We start from the raw sequence: 27,229 nt of genomic DNA, 5'->3' as shown, positions 1-27,229 counted from the left end.
TTCACCAGATACTGCTGCCCTGATCGTGAGTTTCATATCAACACTGACACTTCTTTACACTCTGGACTTTTCTTGTCCTCACGTACAGTCAAAAATTGTCCTTGTACTGTCACAGTTTATTTGAAATATTATTAAAACTGTTAGTTTGGCATTCTTGACAGCCAGAGCCATCTATTTTTTGCATCATATCACATTGTGTGCAGTTATGTCTGCGATGAACAGGGTGACCAAAGATTTATCTTCTAGGGAGGAAATGAGCCAGATGTGGCGTGTTGTTTCTCATTAGTGACATGCAGCTCACTCTTTTCCCTGTTAAAACAAATACGCTGCCTCGCCTGTGTGTGTGACAGCTGGAGATGAGTACTCAGTTAAGTGGAAGAAAATAAATCAAAGCACTTGCCATCTTTTTGTGATGATTTGTCTAATTCTTGTCTGGTATGTCGGGGGGGTGGGGGGTGGGGGGGGCAGGATGGGAAGAGATGAAGAGGGAGTTGGGGAATGAGGAGATTGTGTGTGTGTGTGTGTGTGTGTGATGGGGGAACAGATCAACTCAGAGACAGACAGACAGACAGACAGACAGACAGACAGACACAGAGAGAGAGAGAGAGAGAGAGAGAGAAAGTGTGTTTGGACCAGCTGCACAGCAAATCTGTTTATTCTGCACAATTTGGCATCAAACACAACAGACTGCTGAGTGCTTGCTACTGCTTGTGGTGCCCCATTAAAACGGAATTTATTGCTGCCTTAAGAGCAAGCCCGAATTACACATTTTTCCCTCTGCGCTCCATCCTCCTCTCTCTCTCTCTCTCTCTCGCTCTCTCTCATTGGCACTTGTTCTTTTCTCCCGGCTGTGGTGATGGTCGTGGTGGTGGTGGTGGTTTTTTCCTATTTCTAGCAGCAGCCGTCAGACAAGTCATCATAACGGTTCATTACAGACCCAGATGGGCAGGTATGGTTGGCATGCCCGCCCACCCATCAGCACATCACTGCCACCTCCAACCTCACCTGAGTGAGTGGCACTCAGACATCACACTGAAGACAGCCTGCGCTGTCCGCGAATGTGGTGGCATCTCACACAGCTATCACTCAGCACATCGTACGGCTCACAGATGCTAAACCATTTTCAGTGTTTCACTGGCCTTCACTCTCCCCTCAGAGGCCTTTTGGTCAAAAGGTGTCATCTGAGCAAGTAAGACATTCTTGTCATTTGCAGGTGTCCCATGCTACATGCATGCTGAGACATTTTAATGTCACATCTCTGTTTCAGTTGCATCCAGATGACAGTGACTAAATCAAGTCCCTGTAAGATTTAGGACACATAACATCGCCAGCCTGACAATCTGTTACCCATTTAATTTACACTTGTAACCAGACTTTGAACTTATGCTCTAAAGAGAGCGTGAACTCGGGGCCCACATCTCGCTCCATAAATCTCCTCAGCCAATGATAAATTCATATTTAATGACCACGGCTATCGTCTGGGAAGGAGGAGCATTCTTTCATTATTGCCTCTTTCCCCTGCTGCTTGGTCGAGATAATTGATTTCTCTGTGGTAACAAGGTATCGACCACGCATGGTAGCTGGCTAAGACGGTGGTTCGATTCAAAGGAGGGGTGGGGAGGGAGCAGAGGGGAGAAAAAATAGAGGGAACGAGGGATGAAGCCAAAAGAAGAGATGCAGAGCGAGAGAGCGAGAGCACTGAAAGACGACCAGCCAGACAATTATTTGCAGTTAAAAAAACTCACTGGCTTTAGTGGGTGTAGATTGGACAATGACTCGTCTCCTTCTTCAGGGCTTTTATAAGCCCGGTGCAGAACGTAGTTTGGTATATGAGCGTTGTATGTTTAATTCACCAAATGGAAAGCATATTGGTCACACAATCTGTCACATAATTCAGTGAAAACAGTGTCAGGAACAAATCTGGAGGAGCACTTTTTAAGCACATGCTTAGCCTGCTAAGGAAGCACCGTTTGGGTTCTGGTGCGTATGTTTAGACATTTGCAGTCTTACACTTTTGTTACATGAACCTGACAAACTGCTCATTCTCTCCTGCCCATTTTTATGTGATTCCAAAAGCAAATCTGTACTATGCTCGGCCTAATCTGTCAGCAGATCTTCCAAACTTGAGAGCGGCTTCCACATTAACACAGCAAGAGCAAAGAAATGCTGCTCAGTTTGTGACAAAATATGTAAAACACTTTGTTACAAATGCACATAAACAAATTGTCAAACACAAGGCACGCAAGGACTATTTGTCTAGTGGTTAACGTGGCTTTTATATGAATAAACACATGATTATATACATGATCAGATGGGTGGCTTTGACTGGCAGTTATTGAGTTAACATCTCTGAGGTGCTGACATTATTGGCCCTGACCTAAAGGCTACATTGCAGACACCCAATACATGCTGCACTGCCAGACGTATAGACTGTATTTTCAATGCGTCAATTCCAGCGATAACTGACTTAAATAATGTATTGATTGTTTTCGGCTTGCAGAGATGGTTAATAGTTCTGCTGGTTCCTTTGGCATCACTGCCTGCAGTTCACTGTATAAATAGAGGAATTAAATAGTGCTGTTGTTGTTGTGTGTTTACCAGCTTACATTGTAATTTATTTAAGAGCTCTTAATTGGACTAGTTACTCATTTGGCCCTCGCTGGTCCCACAGCAGAGTGGAGCTCTATCACTGCACACTGGGGCATGCTGGAATATGGAGCTGCAGAGACACACTGTACACAGCCAGCTGTTTGATGTCTGCAGCCGCCGAGCGTATGCTGCACCGTACAGCATAAATAAACACACAATCCCCGGTGAGAGGACAGATCGACACACTGGAGACCTTATTTCAGGCTAATGAACTATTAATGCTGATTTGAAATTCAAACATTTTTCGAGGGTCTTCTCTGCAGTCATTCGTGGTTCTTTGTGTGTGTGCGAGTGAGACGGAAAGGGAGCGAGAACAAACTAATTTGGATGAACTCTGAACACCGTATTTTCAATTCTCCCCCAAACAGCTGGGCTTGGATCTCAAAGGGCCTCGTGTTGTTGAAGCTCTGTACTGAATGAGGCCATATAAAATGTGTGTCAATGGTCTCAGCCTGGCGTAGCGCTCTCCACAGCAACCGTTAATGGCATAACTATAAGATGTATAAATGATCCCTGCTTTAATTCATAATAATGTTAGACCTCATCGCCTGCCCACTCAGCCCAATAGATTATGGAAATAGCTGTAATGACTATTGGAACAATGAGCCAAATTGCATTATCATTCAGTGCCACGTCGGCTTTGGAATAACTGGCACTGTGGTTTTGCTCTTTCACTGAAGATCTTGAATAACAATGGCCAACATTCAATTTACAACAGGAAAATGAAGATGAAGAGTGTTAAACACGAATGGAGGTTTTAGGCTGCGTGAATTAGGCTTTAATAACATTCTCACAGTTAATAGGGTAACACTAATCCATATCCAGGTGTAAAAGGGTTTTTTTTAAGGCTGCATTGCTGCTAACAAAACCCACACATCCTACATGTGTCGCCCCACACGCCCATCTCCTGCATGAACACCCACTGAGACAATAAAAGCCAGTCTTTTGATGTTTTATTTTCAGCTCAACCACTGACTTTTGTGTGATCTTATTTGAGCGAAGACAAACGATTGTTAACAATCTTGGGTGAAAGTAACTTCATCAGTTAGACAAGATTTCATTAGAGAAATATAGACCCATATAATGGAATAAATGTACAACAGTGTATAAAACATAATGTAGTATTACTATAGTCTCACAGCTCAAACTATGCACATTTCTTCATCTGCTGGCAAAAAATGTTAGATTTGGTTTTAATGACTCAACACTATGAATCCGGTTTGGTCAAGTCCTCCTCTAAATACCTAAAAATTGAACCATTAATTGCATCATCACCCTAAAATCTGGAGCAAAGGACAAAGGCGACAGTGAGAGAAGCAGAAAGAAGAAATTTCCCCAGAGGAAGCATCACTTCTTGTGCATTACTGGTGATGTAACCGTGCAAGAAAGCTCCAGTGGATTCAAATATTTAAAAGCGCAAGTGTGCATGCAAATCAGTTTTCACATTCAGAAATTAAAGAAGCTCCAGATTCTACTTTGCGATGACCACACAGATGTAAGGCTCAGATTTCTGGCTTGTGAGAGAGAGAAAATATTGGCTGAACTGTCAAATCACAGGAATAACTTACAGCATTTCCAATGTGTCAGTAATACGGACTGGTTGAGTGCATAATGTATAGTAGATCATCTTCATTGGTTAAGGCTTGCGCAGCAAAAGTGGTGCAACAGCAGCCTCTTGTGGTGAGTACTCCCAGGTAGAACACACGTTCACTTAGATTGTTACAGTGCAAAATGCAACATTATTCCCATTTAGTATCAGTGTTTACATGTCGTATTGTTAAAGCATATAAAGTGTCATGATTGGTATACATCATGGCAAACAATCAACATAAATATAAAACAAAAATGTTAAATCGTGAATACAAATAAGATGTCAGTTTCAGGACAATGACCAAATCCAAAAGACAAAGAGACACTGGCCAATAATACAACTTCTTTTCTCTTTGTACATGTCATGTGTTCAAACACCTTTGACACTATGGTTACAACCACAGCAACATGAAAGAACGCATGCACAGCCTCTGACGAAGATAATGACTTCAATTAGTTTTCAGTGGTTGCTTGGTCATTAAATCCCTCAAACTTGTTAAAATCACATAGATGTTGCCACAGTTTTAGTCAATAATAAATCATTAGTAATCAAAGATATAAAAATAAACTTAAACAGAAAAAAATGGTTATAAAGTCTTTCATAAAATGCTTGAATAAAAAAATTCAGTAATAAAACTGTTACATGCTAACATTGCACAGTAGTTTTCCCACATGATTATGTGAATATATATTCAGTTATTGCAATAAGTAACCCAAAAGTACAATATGATGAACTTTTTTTTTTCCTTTTTTGCCACATTACTTCAGCTGTGGAGAAGCGAAGAAGTTGCCCTGGCGGTTAGAGGCAACTGATGCTTTGCTCTTGCTCCCAAATCTAAAAGGGTGGGGGGGTAAGAATTTTTAGCTTAGTAACAGTAATTTTAGCAAACACAACTGACAGAACAACTGTGAAGACAAATGTTTAGAGGTACATAAAAACAGGAATCCATTCTTAATATATGTACAACTGAGTTAGCTTCATTTGATTATTGACGATTTGATAAGAGCTTAGTTTTTTTTCTTGACTGAAACTTTTAAGGTTCAACTGCTCTTCCACTAAAGACTTGCATATGTTCAACCTCCCACACAGTGTTAACATGTGTGGGGTCAGTTCACATTAAACCAGACTGGTGATATTTTGGTGTCATGCTGTTTACACAAGATATCAATAAAAAATGCCTCAGGCAATGTGTCCCATATAAGGGCGGTTATATGCCGACAATATACCAGCATGCAAAATGTTCAGTGGATTATTGTGCTGATTATTTCAGTGTCTCCCTTAATGTAAAAACCCACATGGCCCCACAAAATGAAGTTCAACCAGTAGCTTTTATGATAAAGGCCTCACACCCTTAGCACGCCTGTGTGGGTTTACCCAGGATGCACCTTATTATGCACACATTTATTATCCCAGATTAGACCTCTTGTCAGGACATTCTGATTTGGCCTAATAGGGAAGGCACAGGTGACAAAACTTGCTACCACTGAAAAAAAGAGCTTACATGGTGGTGCTGGAGAGGGTGTGCATCACGCGCTGGGACAGTGAGCTGGAGGAAGGCGTTTTGGCCATCATCTGGTGCTCTGGAGTGGTCACTGGTCCCAGTATGCTCACTACAGATCAATCAAAGATCAATACAATAAAGTTGACTTTAATCTGTTATCCACTTACACACTCACACACACTCCCACACATGCTCACACTCACACTCATTTTCCACTATTATTCCAAACGTGACAGTATTCCAAATATGCTGACATTATTTGTGTTTTAGGGAGCATTCTTTGGACATCTGAACAGCACATTCAGAATAAGTGTCTAAGCCGGGGTTTTTATCGCCTCTTGTTTACAGTCAGCTCTGCATGTTGGCTAGCCAGCAGTTTGCAAGGCTGGCATAGACACACGCTCCAAACAAAAGCCCACATTTCTGGTTGGAAGGAGAAACACACCTACTCTTAAATATGATGAAACACTTGGATTTCAACAGGTTTTTGGAAAGTGCAAATATTGCAACACCAACCTTTTCAAGGGCGTTGATAACTTGTGAATATCAACATAGTCTGTGTCTGGAACTTGTATTGTTGGTCATCGCCTGTCAGCAGCTTACCTTTGTGGTCTGGAGTGTCAGCGCTGTTCATGCCTGTATTATCTGGATAAGCAAACTGGCCCCAATACTTTGCTGGAATACTGAGCAAGCGCTCTACCACCTAAAAAGACAAAGTAAATCCAGCATCTGTCACCAAACCCCTTCTAAAGAGCAGAAAAGGACACACAACCATGGACTTAAACAATGTGCTACTTGACTAGGGACTTCTCATTCATTTTACCCTTGGTTGTCGGCTTGTGTCATGCAGGATGGTCATAGGTTCTGGGTTGGGAACAGCATGACCCACAAGAGTAGGGCCAAACACCCTGGCCAGGTTGTTCACATCCATCTTGGTGTCAACGCTCTGAGAGACCCTGGGAAAAGAGGAGGGTGGGACATTTCACACAGCCTTACTCACAATGAAAGTTGATCTGTACCACAGATGTAGGAGGTGACAAAATACTTGCTCACTGTAGTCTCAAACATGAACAACTTGGACAAAGTCTCTCTGGCTTACAAGTAGTCGCTGTCTAATGGGTGGAGGGTAATGTGAGCAGATGGGAGTAAGAATAGAATAAAACAAAAGGCTTCTTCGCTCTTCTGAAATGTAGTGAAAATTACTTCTGCAGATGGATCACCAGACAGGCCAGAGTGTCTCGGTTGGGTTGAGGCAGCTCACTGATGGTCTGGTACAACATGGCAAGACTGTTGCCATCGTCCTGGATTTCTGCAACATTACACCAGTTATTCATAGTTAGTTATTTAATAATCATGAAGGTGCCTTTTCCCTCTAACCCATGAAGCTTGATAATTCACTCAATTGAAATACTTGTTCTGTAAAGAACAATGTTCTGTAAACAGATAAGAACCCTCTATAAGTGACTCTACTAGTCTCAGAAAGTCTCACCAGCTGCTTCCATGAAGGCTTTGTTGAGGTGGAAGGTGAGCAGTGGCTCTGGAAGGGATCTGAGGAAGTCTTTGAGGACACCCGTAATAACGTTGATGTCTTCTACTTTTTGAAGCGGAGGCAGAGTCTTTCCTCTAATCAGCTTCTCCTTCAGCTCTTTCACCATGCGTTCCTGGCCAGAGACTCTGTACAGGCCGACCTGGGGCAAGGAAATGTCATACCACACTACTGAAAGAGATGACTAATTAGAGAGTATTCATTTATTGTAATCGCTCCAGGGAAAGGGATCAGACTATAACATGAAGGTTACAGGTAAGCAAGGACTTTAATAAAGTCTGTCTCACCTCATGTAGGCCTCTGTGCTCAATCTCCCTAATGCAGGAGATAACCAAAACTGGGATCATTGGAGAGGTGACTGGAGCAAAGTCAGCCAGGGTGGCCTGCACACAAAATATGTCAATTTATATGTGCATAGGTAGAATGAAAGTAAAAGATAAATACTTATGGAGTGGAGACATACCATAAATATGTGAGAAAATGAGAAAAATGTACCTCTTTGTTCTTGATGGGAGTGCTAAGAGCTGTGGGATTACAGGGCAGGGGACACTGGTCCCGACACTCTGGGTGAGTCACCACCCTACAATCCTGGCAGCGAAGGTATATCTTGCCAAACTTTGTTCTTCTTCCGCATGGTACACAGAACTCTGACTTGATCACCTTAGCGACAGAGGGAACAGAATACCCAAGGTAAGTAAATACTTCCAGTAGTACTTCAAGGTGAACTGTCTTGTAGCATTGATGCAGGTAGACACAGAGTCCAAATCTCATTTCACATTCACAACATAACTAAACAGTCTCACTGTTTTGGGGATGAATTGGTGCTTCCTTCCTCCTCCATTAGTTCTGGGGGGCCGCGGTTTGGCTGGAAAATCTTGGACTGGGGTGCTGGGAGCCTCACTGGCAGTTTCAGATTGGTCAGTAGTGGTTGTGTCAGCCCATGCTAGTGCAACTGTAGACACAATCACATGTAGGAGAAACCCCAAAACCAGTCAGATTGATTTTGTTGTAAGGGCCGATGAGGTCCAATCATCATCCATCCATCCATCCATCCATCCATCCACTTAAATAAATAAATTTAAATAATCTCACCACTCTTTCTGCTGCGCGTCCAGTAAGGCACAGTTTCAATGGTGGAGACAGCCTCGACAGCACCGCCACTCACAGGGACGGTGATGGTAGTTTTGGCCACTATAGACTCATTCATCTGAATCATATAAAAAATATATAATGCTCCTTTCAACCAAACTGATGGACATTAATTTTGAGTTGGTTTATACACTTAATGTTTTCAATAAAGAAAGATTAAGACCCAAAGTTGTTCTACGGAAACAAAATGTTTCTATGGTTAATGTTGTATTGCACATTCAGCTGCAGAGGTCAGCATTACCCTGTCTGATGTGCGTCCAGTGGAGCGAGGTTTCTTCACTCCCTGTGGAGGGACCTCAGAGAGTTTTCTGGAGGAACGCTGCGAATTAAAATGAACAGTAACTTTCACAAACACTGGACTGGCTGCTCAAAACAGTACAACAAATAGCAAGACAAAGTTGTGCTGAAGTATAGAAACACATGAATCAAACCACTGGTTGCTTTTACACCTAACCCAAAACAATCACTTGACCATCAATACATGCAAGGAAGCATCTATTCACAATCAAACATAACTCACTCGTTTCTGACGTTTCCGCAGTCTCACAGTCTTCATCACGGAGGAATCCCAATCCTACAAGAAAAGTGAAGAGACAGACCAAAGTATTTACAAAGTCAGTTCATTACAAGAGTTCCTTAATGAACACTGTTGTGCAACCACTTGATGCTCAAATCATCAGTTCCCCTAAAATATACAGTGATACTTTTGAGAAAGAGGGTCAATATACCAGAGAGTCGTCTGTTTGGTCAAAGCTGATGTCTGACAGCAAAGAACCTGATTCATCGATGGTAGTTAACCTGTAAAATGAATTAAAGTCAATTCAAAGGCATTTAATCTTGCAGTCTGAAGTACTTCCTGTGTCCATGGATAGTTGGCAAATGACAACATTTTGTTGAATTACACAAGTTTTAATATAGTCACTCATATTTCACATATTTAACTATATTCCCTACAATCTACAGTATGTATGCTGCACAGGAAATGGCTGTATTGACTGTATTCACTAGCTTAAGAAAGGATGAGGCACAGTGGTAAGATGCGCACCTAAAATCATTATTACTGTCATATAAGTACTCTCTGGGGGGAATAAAAAAAAAAACATATTGGTTGTTTCAGAACCAGACTAGGAGGATCTGACCTTCGACTGGAGTTGAGATTGTTTTTAGCGGTCTGTGCTGCTCGGGAGTGGGCACTGAGGAAGGCCAGGGCTGAGCGCTGCTCCTCGCTCAGGTGGACACTGTTGCCGTTGTTCTCAGATACAAGCAGCTCCCGGATCAGCTCTAGCTGACGTTCCTATTACACATGCAAACCAGCAGGTAGGTAATGTAGTAATGATCCATAAACAAAAAAAACACAGACAAATGAGGAAAAGTCCATTATTTAGTGATAATGAAAAATCACTCGTGACACAAAATTTACTGACATATGAGGTGAGCTTTACAAAATGCAGTGCCCAATGACATTATCTGAAGATTAACTCCGAGCATTTCCCTTTTTCTAATTCCCAGTGTGTCCCCCACACAACCCTGCAGATACACAAGATTTATAATAGTGTTGCACCAACCAGCTTCTCATAGACTGCCTCAGCCTTCTGCCGCCGGCGGATCTCCACATCCACCTGGTTGCGAGCATGCTTTAGTTTGACCTCCAGGGCTCCCCTCTCAGTCTCTACTTTTGCCAGCACCCCTTTACAGGAAACCAGCTCTTCATCTGCCTGCAGCCACTTCTTACGGCACTCCTCAAAGTTCATTGCCATCTGGAGGAACTCTGAATAAGACAACAGAAGAGGAGATTATTGTATTTCCTCCCTGCACAATATACCTCTTTCCTCTGTGGTGGGCATGTGTGATGGGCCTCCAAAAGTCCACTGGTTTTTAGTAGCAAATATGCAAAGTAACCTTAGATGGAGGACAAAAAGACAGAGTGCTGTGCTGTAAAGTGACAAAAGACAGAGTGCTCTGCTGTAAAGTGTGCAGATAAGCAACAATGCTTCCCCTGTTAGTTAAAATGGAAATAAACTGCATTATCTGGACTATTGAAATGTAAATTTTTACTACACCCCAATAGCTACTTCGACCCCCATTTGTGTCATGGGCTGCAGCATCAGTTTCCACAGCATGTTTCTAATCCTGGTCGCAGCGTTTACTTAGTAAAGCAGAGGTTCTGTAATCAGTACTGCGTTTGCATTCATTGTCTGTGGCCAATAATTCATTGCACCAACTAAACACATTTCGGAATGGAAATGCACCGCATAATGCTGCGACTAACGTTAGCACCATGCCACCGCAGACCATTTGAGCTGCACTAACGCTACACAAGTACTTAAACTCCATCGTGTTTCACTGACATGATTCTTAGGAGGTGCCAAATACCAAAACAACGTGTAGAAATAACTTACGTGGTTCAATGCCCTCATTCAGACCGTCCACCTGGGCCCGTAGACTCTGAAACTGGTTGTACAGGTTCACCACAGACGACTCCATTGTGTTTTACTGCAGCTGGATGAGCTAAAGTTGACATCAACATACTTAGATTAGTCGGGAAACATGGGTGAGCGAGTAGGATAAGCATGCTAGTTGCGTCATGGTTACTTTTTTTGTTGAGGTTTTTCATTGTTATTAGTGTTGAATGCATTTAGCCCCATTCGGGACTAGTGTTAGCGTTGAATGAGCAATTTACTACAAATGTTACGTGTTCGTAAACAGGCTAACGTTCAAGACACGTGAAATGAAACAAATACTTGACAGTCCGGAAAAAACAACGTAACTTACTTTTAGGTTAACTCTCCACTGTATTCGGTACAACTCCAAACCACGCTACGCCAGGTTTAGCGTTCCTGTTCCTGTGAGTTTCGGCATGCTAACTTTAACGTTAGCAAGTTTAGGTTGACCTGACTTAGCTGCCTATCGATACGTGGTTCAGAACAACAGAAACAAAACACTTACCTGTGCAATATGTTTCCTGTAGCAGTGCGGCTGACATGGGATGTAACAACGTCTGATGTTAAAAGCAGAAGTTAGACGTTTATTCCCACACCAGCATGAGCAGTGCCACACCTGTTTGATAAAGTTTGCGTTCTTCTTCAAAGTTCAAAATCAGCGCCGGTTTTCTTCTTCGTCAGCTGCTGTGACTGAGGTCAGAGCGCTCTATCGCCCCCACGCATCCAACGTTGTAACTGCAGGAGATTGTAGCGATACGTTCCATAGAGTCGGTCTCCAAGGATCCCCTGGAGCCACAGAGGGGCTTAGAGGTATACCATAAGGTCCCTATGACATGATTAGTAATTTATGTAATATTCAAAACACATTTATTATATGGCATTATATAATTCGAACAGATGACCACAGGAGGCTTAGATTATAGTAAGCAGAAATTGAAACTGCACTGTACGATATAAACACAAAAACTAACATTTCAGGTTCCATAAGTTAACATATTCATTTGTTGAAAAAAAAATTTAATCTCTGTTTCTGTCATCCAATTCATCATCGGTTATTAAACTATAACCATGTCAAGACTTCAGAGGTCCTCCATACATTAGAAAACGACATCATGGTCTACTATGTTGGTTATAATAACCCTGTGTATCTATTAATTGACTGTAAACAATGTTTGAGGTCACTTTCTTTCAAACCTGCTTCTAACTTATTAAGTGTATCCAGTATCCCCTTTGGTAATATCAATAACTTTGCTATATGAGCCATTTATTTCACATAAAAATAGGACAGACAGTTTTGCTTGAGGTGAGTCAGTCCAGTATCTGTGCCTCCTGCTCTCCTCCTGCATATCAAAGTATGCAATATAGTATTGTGAAATTATGTGTGAAATCATAAAATCCTTTGAAACAGTCAGTGACTGTGTCCTGTTGTCATGGCCCTGGCACATGGGCTGCACACAACAGCACCATTAATCAGCCACGGATGGCATATCTGGGTGCAGCAGCAGCTCTACTGTGCAACATTTAATGAGGGTAGCGCGCACGTGCGCGCACACACACGCACACACACACACACACACACACACACACACACACACACACACACACACACACACACTCAAACACTAAATCAGTTGCAGTGTACATGTATGTGTCCATAACACATTAGGGATTCTTAAACAACTCAAAAATAGACTATAAATGATTTGTGTGAGCTTGGGTTTTTATAATGCATTAGCAGTCTGATTTAGCATTACACTTGTCCCCAGAACATTGCATATGCTTGTGTATGTTCTTAATATTGCAGGTCCATTACAGTTGATTTTGGGGTAATAGGGTCTGTCAGTCAATATGTGCTCTCTGTCTTTATCAATTATTCATCTTTGTATATATGTCCTCCAGTCACAGATCATTTAGCTGCCAGAATTCTCTCTAACATCAATCACTGTCAGCCCTTTCTTCAACTGAGTCCACTGTTACTGTTATCTGCTCAGTGTAATCTGGCAACAACTAAGTGCATCACTAAGAGAAAAAATGCAAAATAGTTCATTTTGCAAAACAGAACAGTTGCTTTCAGGAGATATTTTTCATTCATCATTATGTTTTTAAATGTGATATGACATAGTGCAATTAGGTCTTAATTTATTTCTTATCAGATCAAACAACATATTGTAAAAGGTACGTTACCACTTTGCCAAGTTTATTCAGACAGGCAGCATAAGGCGACATACACTCCCACAATCATATAAAGCATTGCACAACCAGTAACTTGTACTCTAATACCTGCACATATTTTCTTTGATTTAGAAGCACTTTTTAGGACAGAGTGTTTACCTGAAGAATGAGTTCACAACTTTGCAGCTGTCTGTCTAAAAGGTGCATTGATACCACAACAACAAGGTCCAAATTTCATGAGTGAACAAAGTATCAGGAGGCTCCAAAGCACCGAAGTTTCAGAGGACACACCTGCAGGTTGTGCTGACTACAGGGTTAGGTTTTCTCAGTGGCACCATTGGAAGGGTAATGGATGTACAAGCAGCCTCATGGGGAACACTTGGCAGATATACATGTACTTAGGAGGATGCATTGAAGCAGAACACACCCTCTATACATCCTGTGCATTTGTGCTCACAAAGCAAACGGAAGTTTAAGGGTCTTGATACAGATAAAGCAAACAAGCTTTTGAAATAGTTTCCCCCAACGTTATGCATATAGCTTCTGTCCACTTTGACATTTATCCCATAAATGAACAAATGTGCTTATAAATTATTGAACATAAAAAAATCATCCATAGCTTTAGAGGGAGTGGACACAAAACATGAATACCTGGCACTGAGATAGTATAATGTATTGAATTTTACTGATTATACTGAAGTTCTGTGTTCATGATGGGGTTGTATTAGATGACAATGTATTGTAAGTGTGTCTCTTATGAAGACCACACTGTGATACGCATTGCACACTACATTACAGTCTTACCTTAGAGTTCAATCAACACCTTCCTGACAACAAAAAGTGAACATTTCAAGCTTCAAAAAGGTGGTCTTTATTGCAGAAATAATATATTGACTTTCATCGTATTTTAAAAGTGTACATTTTCTTTTCTGTCAATCCTCCATCGATTTGGCAGTCTGGCACCGAAAGTCGATTTAAATATAATAGTCCGGCGTTAACAGGATGTTTTTATAAAATGGAATGGCACACCACCGGCAAAACTACTTCCATCATCTGTGTGAGGACGCCGGATGAATCTGTTGGTGCTAAGTGAGTCTGCAAATCTGTGGAAACGCTCTGGCCAAGTGAGTATAGGGAAAAGATAATGTGCATAGGTGCACTCCAACATCCCATCAATTGGATTATAAGTGGAATATATCTCTCAGAGAGTGTTTACTGGAAAAAGGCCCCCTCTTTCCTTCACTGCTTCAACAACAACAAGATTTCCATCTTCCCTTTTTTGGAAACCTGACACGTAGTAAACACTCCAACCCAAACACGTTCATGAGTGGATTAAAGAACAAATATTTTCCAGTTTGAAAAATGGGAGGGAGCTCTATAAAAATATTAGTTTTATTGATTTAGGCTTGTTTGAGCAGGAAAATATCTTGTTGCTTAAAGGAAAGACAAGGACATTCAAACTAAAAGAAAATAAAAATGCTGCTCCTGTCCACAGAATCCAGTACTATTTATAAACTGTAGATGTAAAACACTTACGTACTGATAAAACTATTATATTACATAGAAGTGAGATAAGCCCTGTAGTGTTCTCAAGGGAACAGCAAGAAAGAGTCAGGCAGTGCTCAAGGCTGAAGCCGATTCACAATGCATTTGTAACAGTGTTGTTTCCCAGAAAAGAGCAGACAAAAAGAGGAAAGAAAAAAGAAATTGATACTTTTGCAATGGCTCAGTATAATAGTTTCAACATTTCCTCTCAGAGTTGTTTTAGATTTAAAACCTTCATCCTTAATGACTTCCTTTTGCAGCCACCTGAAATTATTAAGAACAAAAATCATGAAATAAGTGACAGTAAATGGGGGAAGAAACTTGGCATTGGAGATTTCTTACAATTTGCTGTAACTACGTGAGAGAGTGATTTCAAAGTAAGCTACCGTCCTCCAGTTTTTCTAGAGTCATAAATAATGTTGCTGCATGCAGAGAAGTGTGAGGAGGTTCTGAATGTTAAATGATCACTGATCCAACTTTAGCCCTACTGTCACAGTCTCTCATCTACTAATCTCCATGAGAATGGCGTGCAGGTTCCTGGGTACAGCACAGCTGCTGACAATGGCGAAATTAAATGTGGCCTTTCTCTAAGGGTCTTCATGACCCCATGGTGCAAATGGGAATGACGATGATCAGAATGATAACCACTGCAGTGCCAATGAGTGCAAGCAGCTTGCAGACCTTGGCCCGGCGGAGGCCAGCCTCCTTACGCCTGAGTAGAGCATCGTAGCCTGGAGTGTAGATGTCGTCCATCCAGAACTCCATGTTGTTTGGGTTCAGAGACTCCTGGCCCTGAGGAACAGGATGCCATTTAAAGATTTTTAGAGGAGATATACAACTTAAATGGATTAAAGGCAAATCCTAATCTGATCTAAGATGTTGAAGTAAAATTCAAATATCAAACACTCTTTCCTGTTGTGCATCATTCACTTATGTTGTGGTTATTTCATGACAAAATGTAATTTCATCTAATTTTCTTGAGCTTGCATTTATAAAAATATGTCTACGTAAAACAAAACATTTAGCCCCATTTAGTCATGTATGGACTACGACCACTGGCTCTGTATAGGAGACATAGCAGGAAACAGAATGTCATTAAAGGACAAATGCAACCCTTTCAAAGTCAACAGATCTTACTTGTAAATCCAAAGGGGTGACTCGTGCCTCTCTGTCGTCTACGGTCCATATGGGCCTTCCTCCCCCCTTAGCCAGTCTGGGATCCATGATCTTCCCAGAGGTTAGCCCACCTGTCAGACTGCTGTCTTTGTGACGGAACAGGGACGAGTTAAACACTTGTTCCACCAGGTTGGAGGATTTATGGGAGAGTAGATTAGCTGTGCTGCCGGATTGATCTGCCTGGAAGGAAAACAGTCCAAACACATTTTATTTAAACTGTACATACAACAATTCAAATTTTAGCCTTTTAAAAATTTTGATTGATTTGATGAAATTCAGGCAAAGTTGACAATATTAGCTTTAAATCATGACTAAACATGCACATGAATTTGAATATATGTGAGCTGTGTTTCTTTGCAGCCCTGAACAAAACACTGTTCACTGTAAAGGTTTGAACTAATGCCCTAAACAGTGGCCTGATTAGCTTGTCAACCAACCGCATAATCACACACAACCACTAAATATGTCTACCCAGCAGACCACAGGGCAAGCTACAGGCCTAACATTAAGTGGTTGCAGAGCATGTATTTACACACGGTGCAAACACTGAACTTTTGCCTTTGAAAGTGAATCCGTTTAAGAACTGATGCTTACAGGGTGAGAAACCCATCTCTCATCTGACAGTTATTTTTCATGTATCATGGAAAATATAGAAAAGAATGTCCAGAGTAGAATCACTCTACCTGTCCATGTGACGCTTTGCCATCTTTGCTTTTCGAGAATGACACTGTCCAGTCTCTTGCAGAGGTAGAAACACTCGGCTGTTTGGCATCAGAGACACTTTTCTCTTCTTGCTGGGTTTTGGAGGCACGGCGTGACGACGCATCCTTCTTCCCCTCTTTCCTCCCTTTTGAATCACCCTGACTTTTGCTGCTTTCTATTTGCTCCCCAGGAGTGTTCCACCGACTCCAGTCCAGACTACTAGTGCTGGTCCCTGGAAACAGATGCCCAGACGCAGACAGAGGTTGAGGCTCAGATGACTCAGATGGGGTTAGAGGGTGGCTCATGAAGGAGGAGACACCACTGAGAGGCTCCAGCCATCTCCCACTACCGCCTTGTCCACCACTACTGACAGGCTGCTGGATCTTTTCATCCAGTCGCTGCAGGGCAGACAGTACCTGAGAAATCTCAGCCTTAACATCATTCAGTGACTCCAGTTGTCTTTCTATCTGGCTCATACGGAGCAGCAGCTTACAGACACTGGCCTTAAGCCCATCATCACTGCTTTCCAGAGAGTGGAAAAGCCTTTGGAGTTGACCTAAACGGCCACGTCTGGCCTCGGGGGTGTCCTGGTTAATGGCTGATGATCCATCGCTTGGATGCAGGACTCCCGTGGAACCACACATGCTTATGTCATCTAAGAAACGAAAGATGGCACTGATGTCATCCTCACCAAACTCGGGGTCGTCTAGTGAGGTCATGAAAGAGAGGCGATCAGCGTGCACCAGGCTACGGAGGCGCCGGGGGTCCGGTGGGTCTGTCTGGGTTCCCTGAGCCTTGACTATATCGCCTCCACTTGGCAATCCACTATCCCCACTCTCACCTCCCGAGGACTCTCCCAAACTGCTGATAGCAGGGGTTGATCGTCTTGGAAGTTGCCCCCCTTGTGATTCCATCCCCTGTCCAATGCTTTCCCGGCTTATCCGGTCCTCTAGACTGTGACTCTTGTTGCTCCAGATGGGCCTCTTGGTCCTGGGAGGTTGAAGGTGCCGGGGGGACCACTCTGGGACTGACCCAGGTCCGAAATAAGTTGAGTCCTGTAGGTCATCAAGGCTCTCGTGTTTAGCCCGCTGCTCTGGCGATTGGTGGACTGTGGTTGGTGACGGGTAAGGATTTGGGATCATTTCAAAGCTCTGATTGTCGAAGCCTTTCTGCCCCGTGCTGGGGCTAGGAGAGTCACTGTTAATGGTCACCTGGGGTATCAGAGGCGGCTGGTTATGGAAGTCCTTTCTGAAGATGTTTCTCCTCTGGTCGACAGATGATCCCTGTTCAGGTTCAAACACCTCCACGGGTGCAGAATCTCCACTAGACTCACTGTCCGTCTCCAAGGGCAGGTAGATATTCTTCATGACTTCGTTGGGAATTTGACCACTAGGGTACAAAAGTGTTGTGTGAGGCAAGTCGAAAGACACAGCCCTCGCTCTGATTGGAGGGGAAGACACGAGTGAGATCGGATCAGGGGGAAGACTTGCTCTCTTGCGGGCCGAGTAATTAGATCTTGGAAACAGCAAGTGCTGGTCGATAGGCCTGCCACTGGAGTCAGAGTGGGAACGTGTTTTCTCTCGACCATAAATGTTCAGCTGGTGGATTCCAGGCAGACTGGGGCCTGGAGACTGGTCGACAGGGAGGACCGTCTGGGCCCTCATTGGTTGGCTGTCATCAGTGGCCCCACCCGTCATCTGAATAAGATTGAATATAGTTACAATATCAGCAGCGACGCCTATGGGTGAAAGCCCCTGGCCTCTGGCAGAGACCCGGTCTCTGAAGAGAGTAGCTGGGAAACAGGGGTCCCGGCTGGCAGCCGCAAACAGCAAACTCCTGAGCTCAATGAGGTGCTCCAGGTCAAAGCGGGTGCTGACCATACGACAAAGGTCCTGGAAGGTCAGAAATTGGCGCATATTGGCCAGTTCCTCCAGGATCCCCAGAAGGACCCCAGAGTATTCCTGCTGCAGGTTAGCCATGGCTGCCCACCTGAGAGGGAAAACAAGGCAGTTAGCACAGCAAAGCAATATCATTTGTAGAGCAGCTATATAAAATAAATAAAAAAAAAAAAAAAAAAAAAAAAAAAAGGTAATTCAAAGTGCTTTACAAAACAGATAAAGTCACCAAGACAAGATTAAAGACACAGACATGATTACAGGTGGTATTAAAGCCACACATCCAATCTGAAGTGTGATAATAATACATTAATAATATAAAGTATGTTGTGTATTATTGTGTATTAATACTACATATTGATAAGAATAAATAAAGCAATAGTAACAAAACATTATTGGACATTATGCGTTACGGTATAATATTTGTTTTTTATTCTCTAAAACATTATTATATATCTTTATCAATGCTATTGTTGCATTACGTGTTAATCATACAACAGTACTAATAATACACCGACGTTTCGCATTAAGATATATTGGATAGCAGTTCTCCACTAATATCTGACTGTTTTAAATGAAAAGTTTCGCTTAGATACAGTATCAACGGTGTTTCAGATTTGATAGTCTGCACAGAAATGGTCGTATCAAAGTAGACTTTTCAGCTCAGATGGAAAAAGCCCTTTGAGGGGGAATCTGGAAAGCGACCTTATTTTTAGGCCCTAAAATAACCGATCATCTGATCTGATGACGCCGTCACATTGCGCACATCTTTGCCTCACTGGACATTTTTCATCTTCTCGTTTCTACAAACAGCTTCAAACTCGCCACTTGACTGAACAAATGCGGGATGTCTCGATGAATAGATTAACATGCTTCCTGTAACTTTATTCCAGGCTTCTTTAAAAACGGTTTGAGGACGTAAGACAGGACATTTCCTTGGACAAGGCGCATCAGTCTGTCCTGCGAGTCCCCTGATGCGTTTGCGTACCAGCTGCGAGAAAATCAATGACATGTCAGCATTGCAAAGGCAGTTTGGGTTATAAACATCTTACTAAAGGTGTAGCTTAAGCGGAGGTGAACCTGATCGCATGTTGACTTACCTGAATCTATTCAAAGAAAATAACAGTCACGGCTGCGTCCATGAAAAATTACAAATAAAATCCAGTTTTACGCAAACAGCGAGGCCATATTCCAGATGGATCCGTGTCGGCTCATACTGTCACAGTCCTTTCATGGGCTTCTCTGTTAGTAGCACCGACTAGCCGAAAGCCCAGGCAGGAGAGGAGAAAATGAGAAATCAGGTCATCTTCCCACAAGTCCCTGCAGGCCCCTAAGGGACCTTAAAATACATCCAAACGGTTTCCCCTCGCCACAGATCAGCGATGATACACGCAAAGCCAAGATTGCACCTACATTTCTGATTGATAGGTTGGAGGACAGACACGCACACCTGGCAGGACACTCCAGAGTGTATGAGTGGGTCTGATCCAGGAGCATATTTTCTCAGGGTCCCATAGCAATAATTTGTTATGTGTGCAAGTTGAGTGTACGAATAAAGGTCAGATTAAAAATTGATGTTTGCTAATTGACACTCCTAAAAGTCCAGACTGACAGTTAACCATAAGGTCTTGGGTAAATTGCCTGCTAGACTGCTGGCTTCATGCAGAACTGTCTGCCAGACTTCAGCCATCCCACACTTTTCACCATTACTCTGCATTATCATCCATAAAGGGTTGTACTTAAAGCCCCATTAGAGCAAGAGAAGGGCAAGGCTTTCATCGCTGAGTAGTAGCACTCTGCTACAATCAGACTGGACATCTCTAATTCATCTAACAACTCACAGAGCAGCACATCCATCATCCCATGTACTCAGGAATCACCAGGAATCAATGCAGTGAATGAGCCGTGGCATGAAAAGCAATGTGGCTGTATGTGCGGGGCGGTAATGTATTACTGTCAGGCCTGCAGCAGAGGACTTCTGCATACCAGGTGAAAAAAAGCAGAAAAAATTACAATGCTTTCAAAAGATAATTTGCTTTTGTCATTTTTTCAGTTTCATTATTTAATGGTACATTTAGAAAAAAAATACTGTTTTGTCACTGTTGCAACTTTTCAGCTCCAGAAACATTTAGAATTAGACTGACGAGCCCATTTACACATAAATTAGGGATGGATCCCTCTTGCATAACGCAAACAAACCTGAGGTTCCAACTGGCACCAACAGACAGGTACTGGCACTACTTTATAAGAGTAAACTTTTTTCAGGACATTTCTGTATGAATAATAGAAATAAGACTGCGTTAAGATTTCAGATGAGATTCCTGTTCCCTTTTCTTCTTTGGTTTTGATTTCACCACTGGAGTTACAATCGTTGGAGTCAGTGAAGGATTCAAGGCTGGATCTAATGCCGGGTTCAGGGAAAGCAGGTCCAGTATAGTAGCACTGTCATTACCTGTGGAAGTATGACATCATGAAGAACAGAGACACGGACACAGGAGTGGCATGTGCATATTTTTTCTATATGAGGTAAAGGTGCTCACCTGTGTTGTCCTCGTCATCGCTGGGCTCTGGATTTGGACTGTCGAGAGAAACCCGGGCCAAAGCTGCCAGCTCAGTTATGAAGCCTTCTTCTGCCTCCTAATGGACACAGAAACACAGTGCTGACTGACAATAACAATGCAAGCTTGTAAACCTAGTCATAAATCTATTATGAGATAAAAATGCATAGAAGACAGGAAACATACTAACCAGCAGCTGGGCTTTGATCCTTTCCATGGTCTGATCCTGGGCTACTTTCTTCAGCCTCAGGTCAGCGTATATCATTTCCTGTTCCAGATCATACTGCTCTAACACCTTCCTTTTGTGGAGTTCAACCCTGACACACAACAAAACAAAGAAATTGTATGTATTTAATGCATTTAAGACTGACAAAAGTAGTGCAGTGCTCCATTGTTGTACCTCTGTTGAAACTCAGCAGAGGTTGGTTTCTTGCCCCAGTTCGCCAGCTCCCTCAGCAAGGATCTGTTCAGCTGACTGCTGCTGTCTCCTTTCTCATTCTCCTCTGAAGGAATAGTTTAGAACAGAGGAAAAAAACATACAGGAGTCTTTGTAACTTCACTAATGTCAGGGCTTATACAGATGTATATGTGCATATGTGCTGTCATCATCATCTCACCGTTGTTAACGTCAGACTCATCCTGTTGTAATTTTTTGATAATGTCCTGCAGATGGGAATAGTAGCTATGAATCAGTGTGGTGAGAGAATCTTTGGTCACATACACACTCTCCGAGGCAGCCTCCGTCAGGTGGTGCTAAGGAGAAACACGTGTTACAGAAAGTTGATTCTTACTGATGAGTGATTAATAGCATGATCCTCACAGAGAAACAAGCCAAACCCTACCTTCAGGCTGTCATCCTGTTTGGGGGAGGTCTGTGACTCAGTGGGCGGGGTCTCCATCATCTGCTGGATGGCGTGGCTGAGGGCGTTGCCTAGCACCAGCTGTGCATGGCTCTGAAGAAGCTCTGTCCCTGTTTCCAGCTCAGACAGGAACTCCTGCTGGAAGCTGTGGCCCACCAGCTGACTCTCTGGACCCAGATGCCTCTCTGCTAGGCTGGCGTTGCTATTCTGTGATTGGAACAGGACAACAACAGTGTTCAACATGCTGTGAATGTGGGAAGCGCTGTATTTTACTGCGGTTTGTAACTTGGCTTTGTTTTGGGCTGCTTAAAAGAATGTATTAATAAAAGAACACATTTTCCCCACCTTGAGATTCGTATTGACACACGACTGACTTTTACTGGGATCTTCCAGTAGCCCAGCTCTGAAATCAGTCTGAGAGAGCGCCTTCAGCTTGGACAGCCTCATCTCCTTCAGCATGTGCAGGCAGAAGTGCCTGACCACGAAGTACCTCTGCACTGCTGCCAACAGGTGCTCATGTTTCTTCTCTATCAACCTCCCCACTTGGCTGAGAAGAAGATTGTACTGCATCATTTCTGAGTAACTCATAAAAATTGATTTAGATTCTGCATGAGTGGATATGGCCACACGGAGGACAGCTGTACTGTAAATCTATCGTTAGGGCACATTTAGTTGTTGCTTTCATCGACACCCTCAATATGCCATAAATACTTTTTGTCTTGCAGTCTCACCTGTTGAGTGTGTAGCTCTGTCTGGCCACCATGACTTGGAGGATCTTCATCTGTTGTTCACTCAGATGTTTGAGACAGGCCTGCACCAGAGCCATCTCCTCACTCCAGACCTGCAGAAAAAGTACGATTAAACGCCTGCAAATATCTCATGGACTTGGTTTAAAGTAACATGAAACAATGTTTAAGAATACATGTGAAATAGTTTTTGGCGATTCGCCAGATGGTGTCTACCTGTCCATCTTTATCCAGCTGAGCCCTAATGTCCTCCAGCTGCAGCTTGGTAGTGCACTCTGTCTGCTGCAGCTGTGAAACCAGCTCCTGCTCCAGGTCCAGCCACAGCTCCTCACAGCGCTGAGCGGGGAGCTTTGACTGGGCAGGGACAGAGGTGAGAAAGACCTCCTTGGATAGCTCTCCAAGCCTCTTTGACCAGTAGGCACGGAGTTTCTGACAATAAAAAAAACATATGGAAACACATTCGCACAAGTATATGCACACATAAAAAATAAAGCATTCGATGCCTTACCTTCCAGTGTTCACAGAGGGCTTCAGCCATCCTGCTGTCCTGCTGCAGCTCCAAGTCACAAATCTGCTGCCTGTGTTTCATCTGCAGCTCCTGGTACACCTGGACGACAGGTTACAGTTCACATTCAGACACCAGTGGACATACTGTACATGCACCTTATGTATTTCTACCTTGTCTGTCTTTTCATCTACTACATATGCAATCACCAATTGTAAAGCTAAGAGTAGAGACTTAAGAGCCAAACAAGATGATTAACATGAAAGCGGTTGCTTGGCCTATGTATCGTGTACCAGGAATTCCTGATCTACATACTGAGGTAAGGGGAAGCAAAATGTTCTGACCTTGGTGAGCTGCTGTAGATCACTGTGAGCCTGTTCCAGGGCACGGTTCTTCTCCTTGGTCTGGCTCCTCAAAAGCTTCCTCCTCTTGGACTCCATTCTACTGCGCTTGTCGTTCACCAGCTCCTTTGTCTTTCTCATGCACTCTGGAACACGATCAATCAACTACTGAATGAGCCGGATGACTTGAGCTTTGTCAAAATAACTGCAGTTTATGCAGACTATGGTCTAAATGTTCATTTATATGGATTGTTCTTTCAATAAATAAGTAGCTGCACACTGACTTTCTGAAGGATTGAACGTGATTGTAATGCAGCTCACAAGTTATTCTGCGATAATGTTTGATTCATCCACCACATGATTAAACACTTTCTGATGACAAAATGTGTTTGAATTAGAAAAATATAAATTCAAATTAAAATGGAAAACCATTGAATTTGAGGAAAAAATTAATCAGAATCTGCGAAAAATCATAGGGACCTGTAAGAGGAAACATGGTAAGCGTCCCTTTTATCACACAGTAGATCAGCAGCAAAAATCTGTGTCAAGTGTTACAGTATGCTGAGAGGTTGTGCATGAGAGTCTGAGATGCAGTAATAGAAATGATATTCTGTCCTGAAAGAACCTGACCTTATTTAAGGAGCTAAAGAAGATTGCCAGAAAATGGTCTATTTTGAGAGAGTACATCATTTAAGTCTGATAAGTAGGCTAGACATTGTCCACTGCTACCTGGCACCGAAAACGCGTCGAGTACAATGTCAGAAAATGGCACACACATTTGGTCAGTATTTGGGTAAATGTGTTACTACACTCACATCACTTCTGCAATCACCTCGCTTAACACACAAAATGCTTGCTCGTGTTTTACCCTCCGTGCACTGTTGAAGGCCTTCAGTCAGAGCTGTCTGAACCTCTGAAACTATCTTTTCCATGTGGCTGAAGGTCAAGACGTCATCGCTCGTCAGCTGCTCCAGCGTTCTTGCTATCAAGCCCTGCCTGAGAGACACTCCCCTCTTTAGCAAGGCAGGCTGAGACTGAAGAAGCCCCGTCAGCTCCTCCCACCACAACAACTTCTGCTGGATCCTCTAAGAGAAGTGGAAAAGAACACTTTCTTTACTATACCCAGTTCCTGACATGACAGAAGAGATGATACAAAATGATTGGTGTGTCAACCAAGAATTCCTACTGCTTTACTTTTAGATCAGCTTCTTGCGTGTTCATCAGGTGGTTATCTACTGACACAAGAGTCTGGACGAGGGAGAGAATTACACCCTGGGCTTCATCTGGAGAGAAAATGCTGCTTTTCTTCAGCAGGTGCTGGCACAAGTCCTCCACCAGTTTGCTGAAGCGTTTGGACTGTGAAGAGACACGGACATTCATTTCCCCATCAGAACCATCAGTGTAAACAAATGCGGTGTAAGACTTATATTAGTAGTATAGTTGTTAAATAACTGGCTCTCTGGGTTTGTCTCTCAGCCGTTACCACTTGAAGGCCATGTTCAAGATGATCTTTCTGAGCTCTTTCTATTTCCTCCAAAGTACAGGGAGCATCATCATTTTTCTCACTGGCAGTGAGGCCTGTTGGCAGCTGTTTCTTCAGCTCATTCAGCTCCTGAAATGACAACATAAACATGGTTTCAAATTGAAACTGAAGTGTTTCTATGGACAGTCGATCAGTAATTCTGCATACATAATGCTTTAGTAAAAGACGTCTGGCTTCACCTTTTCTTGCATTTGAAGAATATTCTTTGCGAAGTCGGCATCATTTTTGTGTTTTGGAAAATGACAGTTGAATATTATTTTCACCATTTGAAGGTAAATCTATAGCAGGAAAAAAGTCATAAGGGAGAATAAAACAACCATGTGAACATTGACACGCTTAAGAAAATATACTTGATAACTGTTTGCTTGCTGTGACAAAGAAAAAAAATGACTCAACTCACCAGACATTTTTCTTCCTGAAGCTGGGAGCAATGTTGTTGTATATCCTGGAGGGCCAAACAGTAAAGGCTGATCCTACCTTCAAATCTGCAGAGATAACAAGAGTCTTACCACTTTCAGCAAGCTTGGGTTTGTGCATATTTGTTGTCAGGTTAAGGTGTATGACTATGGCTCAACACTTAAGAGACTAATGCCTCCTACCCTGGGTGTGTCAGCGTGTGAGGGTAGTGAGAGACCCTGATGAAGCTCTGGTTCTGCAGGCTCTTAGGGACCAGCGAGGAGGAGATAAACTGACTGCTGTCATCGTTGTCCTGCTCTTGGCTCAAAGACTCTCCGTCCGTGGAGGAGGATGACTCCTCGTTAGGTACTGCTGGTAACTTGGAGTGCTCGTGTAGTGATGGATTGGACGCTCCGTCTGCTAAAGGCTGGCAGATACAGCAAAAGGCAGCTGGTAAGATTTTAGTGTTATTTCAGTGGCCAGTTTGGCAGAGTAACAGAGGTATAATCATGAGTTATGTGATTGCAGCAAAGTGTATCATGGATTCCTTTGCAAAAGGTTACCTTTCTATATATTGTCTTTGCACTGTTTCCAATTGAGTACAAGTCAAAAAGGATTAGGCAATCACCAAATTCTGTTTTCTTTCTGTTTTACAGTGTCCCAACTTTTCTGGAATCGTGGTTGTACATTTATGACAGACTTACTCTGTATTTTTGGTTAATGGGATAAACCACCTTCGCTCTAGATGCAAATGCAGCCACATCACTGTTCATGGGTGGCTGCCTCTTCTCCTGGACAACAAGGACACAGACGTCATTGGTTAGTGGGAAGTTAATTAGTAAACATCAAAAATAGGTAACCATGAATGAAGCATTTGTTTGTCATTTCCAGGTATTTGACATCACTTTGTCAGAACAGACTTCATCTAACATCCACCTGTGAGAAGCTAAAATAAGCCTCAGACAGTGTGTCTCGGATGTTAAACACAATAATACTTTGTCATTAATGGTGCCACTCGGAGCTTCCTTTCTGCCGTTGCTGATACAGTCACTTTGGTTGTTGTCTAACTCCCCATCATCAGGTTCAAGCAGCCGCCTTGCATTGTAGCCCTTTGGGATGACACAAGAGAATATACGTGTAAGGATGGAATAAACTGTCTCCATGAATCATGATGATGATGATGATGATATTTGCTTACTTGTCTGGTCAACAACAAAGGTTTCAGGCAGAAGACGTACAACAGAGCAGCAGCTAATATCCCCGAAAGCCCTCCACACACTGTAGCCACTGTTAACAGTCCTGTGTATATGTGCAGCGACTCGGCGAAACTGACCGACACATCGGTGCCGCATCCCGGTATCAGGTCCTGCTGTGACATTTCTTATCAAACTGGAGGAAAACTTACGTTACGAGCGCCAGTTAGCATTTTGTCGGTGTCATCCAGCGAACGTTACATCTTAACTGCTCGGCGAAAGTAACGCTAGCTTCTGGCTGTTCTCACTGTTTCTTTCACGTATCTGAAATGTTTTTCTCCTTCAAATGTTTTACATTTCGATACTTTACAACCTACGATTATAAAAACTTTTTCCAGCGAATCCTCCTTTTTCCTGAAACGACAAACTTGGTGTATATTTAAGCCAATGGGTGGACGAAGATTTTTGAGGAGGACCCAACTACGTGAAGACAGTGGAGCTAGCTAGCATTACACCGGAAGTTAGACGAATATGCCTTCAAAATTAAAACACTATAGTAATTGGTGGTAGAAAAGGAAGACATTTTTCTTCACAATAACATTGACGCAAATGCTATCTGAAAATAGCAAAAAAAAAAATGCTATACAGTATTATTGTTTCTTAGCATATTTATCTATTTTTAAGGTACCTGTATTTTCTATGACGTTTTAATTTGAAAGC

General features: G+C 42.7%; 3 protein-coding genes across 3 annotated transcripts; all 3 read right to left on the bottom strand.

Moving 5' to 3' along the window:
* Window positions 1–4,983: 4,983 nt before the first annotated feature.
* On the bottom strand, window positions 4,984–10,920 carry LOC143332131 (rac GTPase-activating protein 1-like). Its single transcript, XM_076749407.1, has 16 exons — window positions 10,836–10,920; window positions 10,002–10,204; window positions 9,576–9,730; window positions 9,165–9,234; window positions 8,957–9,010; window positions 8,678–8,755; window positions 8,380–8,494; window positions 8,091–8,239; window positions 7,783–7,947; window positions 7,575–7,670; window positions 7,231–7,429; window positions 6,945–7,050; window positions 6,565–6,697; window positions 6,345–6,444; window positions 5,742–5,850; window positions 4,984–5,074 (listed from the first exon to the last, which is right to left on the bottom strand). Exons 1-16 carry the CDS (start codon window positions 10,918–10,920, stop codon window positions 4,999–5,001), a joined length of 1,893 nt encoding a protein of 630 aa, XP_076605522.1. The 3' UTR covers window positions 4,984–4,998.
* A 2,228-nt stretch (window positions 10,921–13,148) lies between these two features.
* Window positions 13,149–19,573, bottom strand: LOC143332039 (major intrinsically disordered Notch2-binding receptor 1-like). Its single transcript, XM_076749268.1, has 4 exons — window positions 19,468–19,573; window positions 16,454–18,461; window positions 15,732–15,950; window positions 13,149–15,386 (listed from the first exon to the last, which is right to left on the bottom strand). The coding sequence occupies exons 2-4, from the start codon at window positions 18,449–18,451 to the stop codon at window positions 15,192–15,194; spliced, it is 2,412 nt and encodes an 803-aa protein (XP_076605383.1). The 5' UTR covers window positions 18,452–18,461; window positions 19,468–19,573; the 3' UTR covers window positions 13,149–15,191.
* An 844-nt stretch (window positions 19,574–20,417) lies between these two features.
* evc (EvC ciliary complex subunit 1) lies at window positions 20,418–26,811 on the bottom strand. Its single transcript, XM_076748002.1, has 20 exons — window positions 26,515–26,811; window positions 26,312–26,425; window positions 26,021–26,107; window positions 25,520–25,743; window positions 25,321–25,405; window positions 25,100–25,198; window positions 24,861–24,989; window positions 24,572–24,733; window positions 24,246–24,462; window positions 23,381–23,523; window positions 23,040–23,138; window positions 22,748–22,960; window positions 22,517–22,626; window positions 22,131–22,332; window positions 21,768–21,992; window positions 21,543–21,678; window positions 21,326–21,428; window positions 21,116–21,242; window positions 20,908–21,004; window positions 20,418–20,819 (listed from the first exon to the last, which is right to left on the bottom strand). Exons 1-20 carry the CDS (start codon window positions 26,692–26,694, stop codon window positions 20,668–20,670), a joined length of 2,904 nt encoding a protein of 967 aa, XP_076604117.1. The 5' UTR covers window positions 26,695–26,811; the 3' UTR covers window positions 20,418–20,667.
* Between the last annotated feature and the right edge of the window lie 418 nt (window positions 26,812–27,229).

The sequence above is a fragment of the Chaetodon auriga genome, chromosome 2 (genome assembly GCF_051107435.1).
Source record: "Chaetodon auriga isolate fChaAug3 chromosome 2, fChaAug3.hap1, whole genome shotgun sequence".
In the NCBI taxonomy this organism is placed as follows: Eukaryota; Metazoa; Chordata; class Actinopteri; order Chaetodontiformes; family Chaetodontidae; genus Chaetodon; species Chaetodon auriga.
This window is presented reverse-complemented; position numbering and strand designations above follow the sequence as displayed.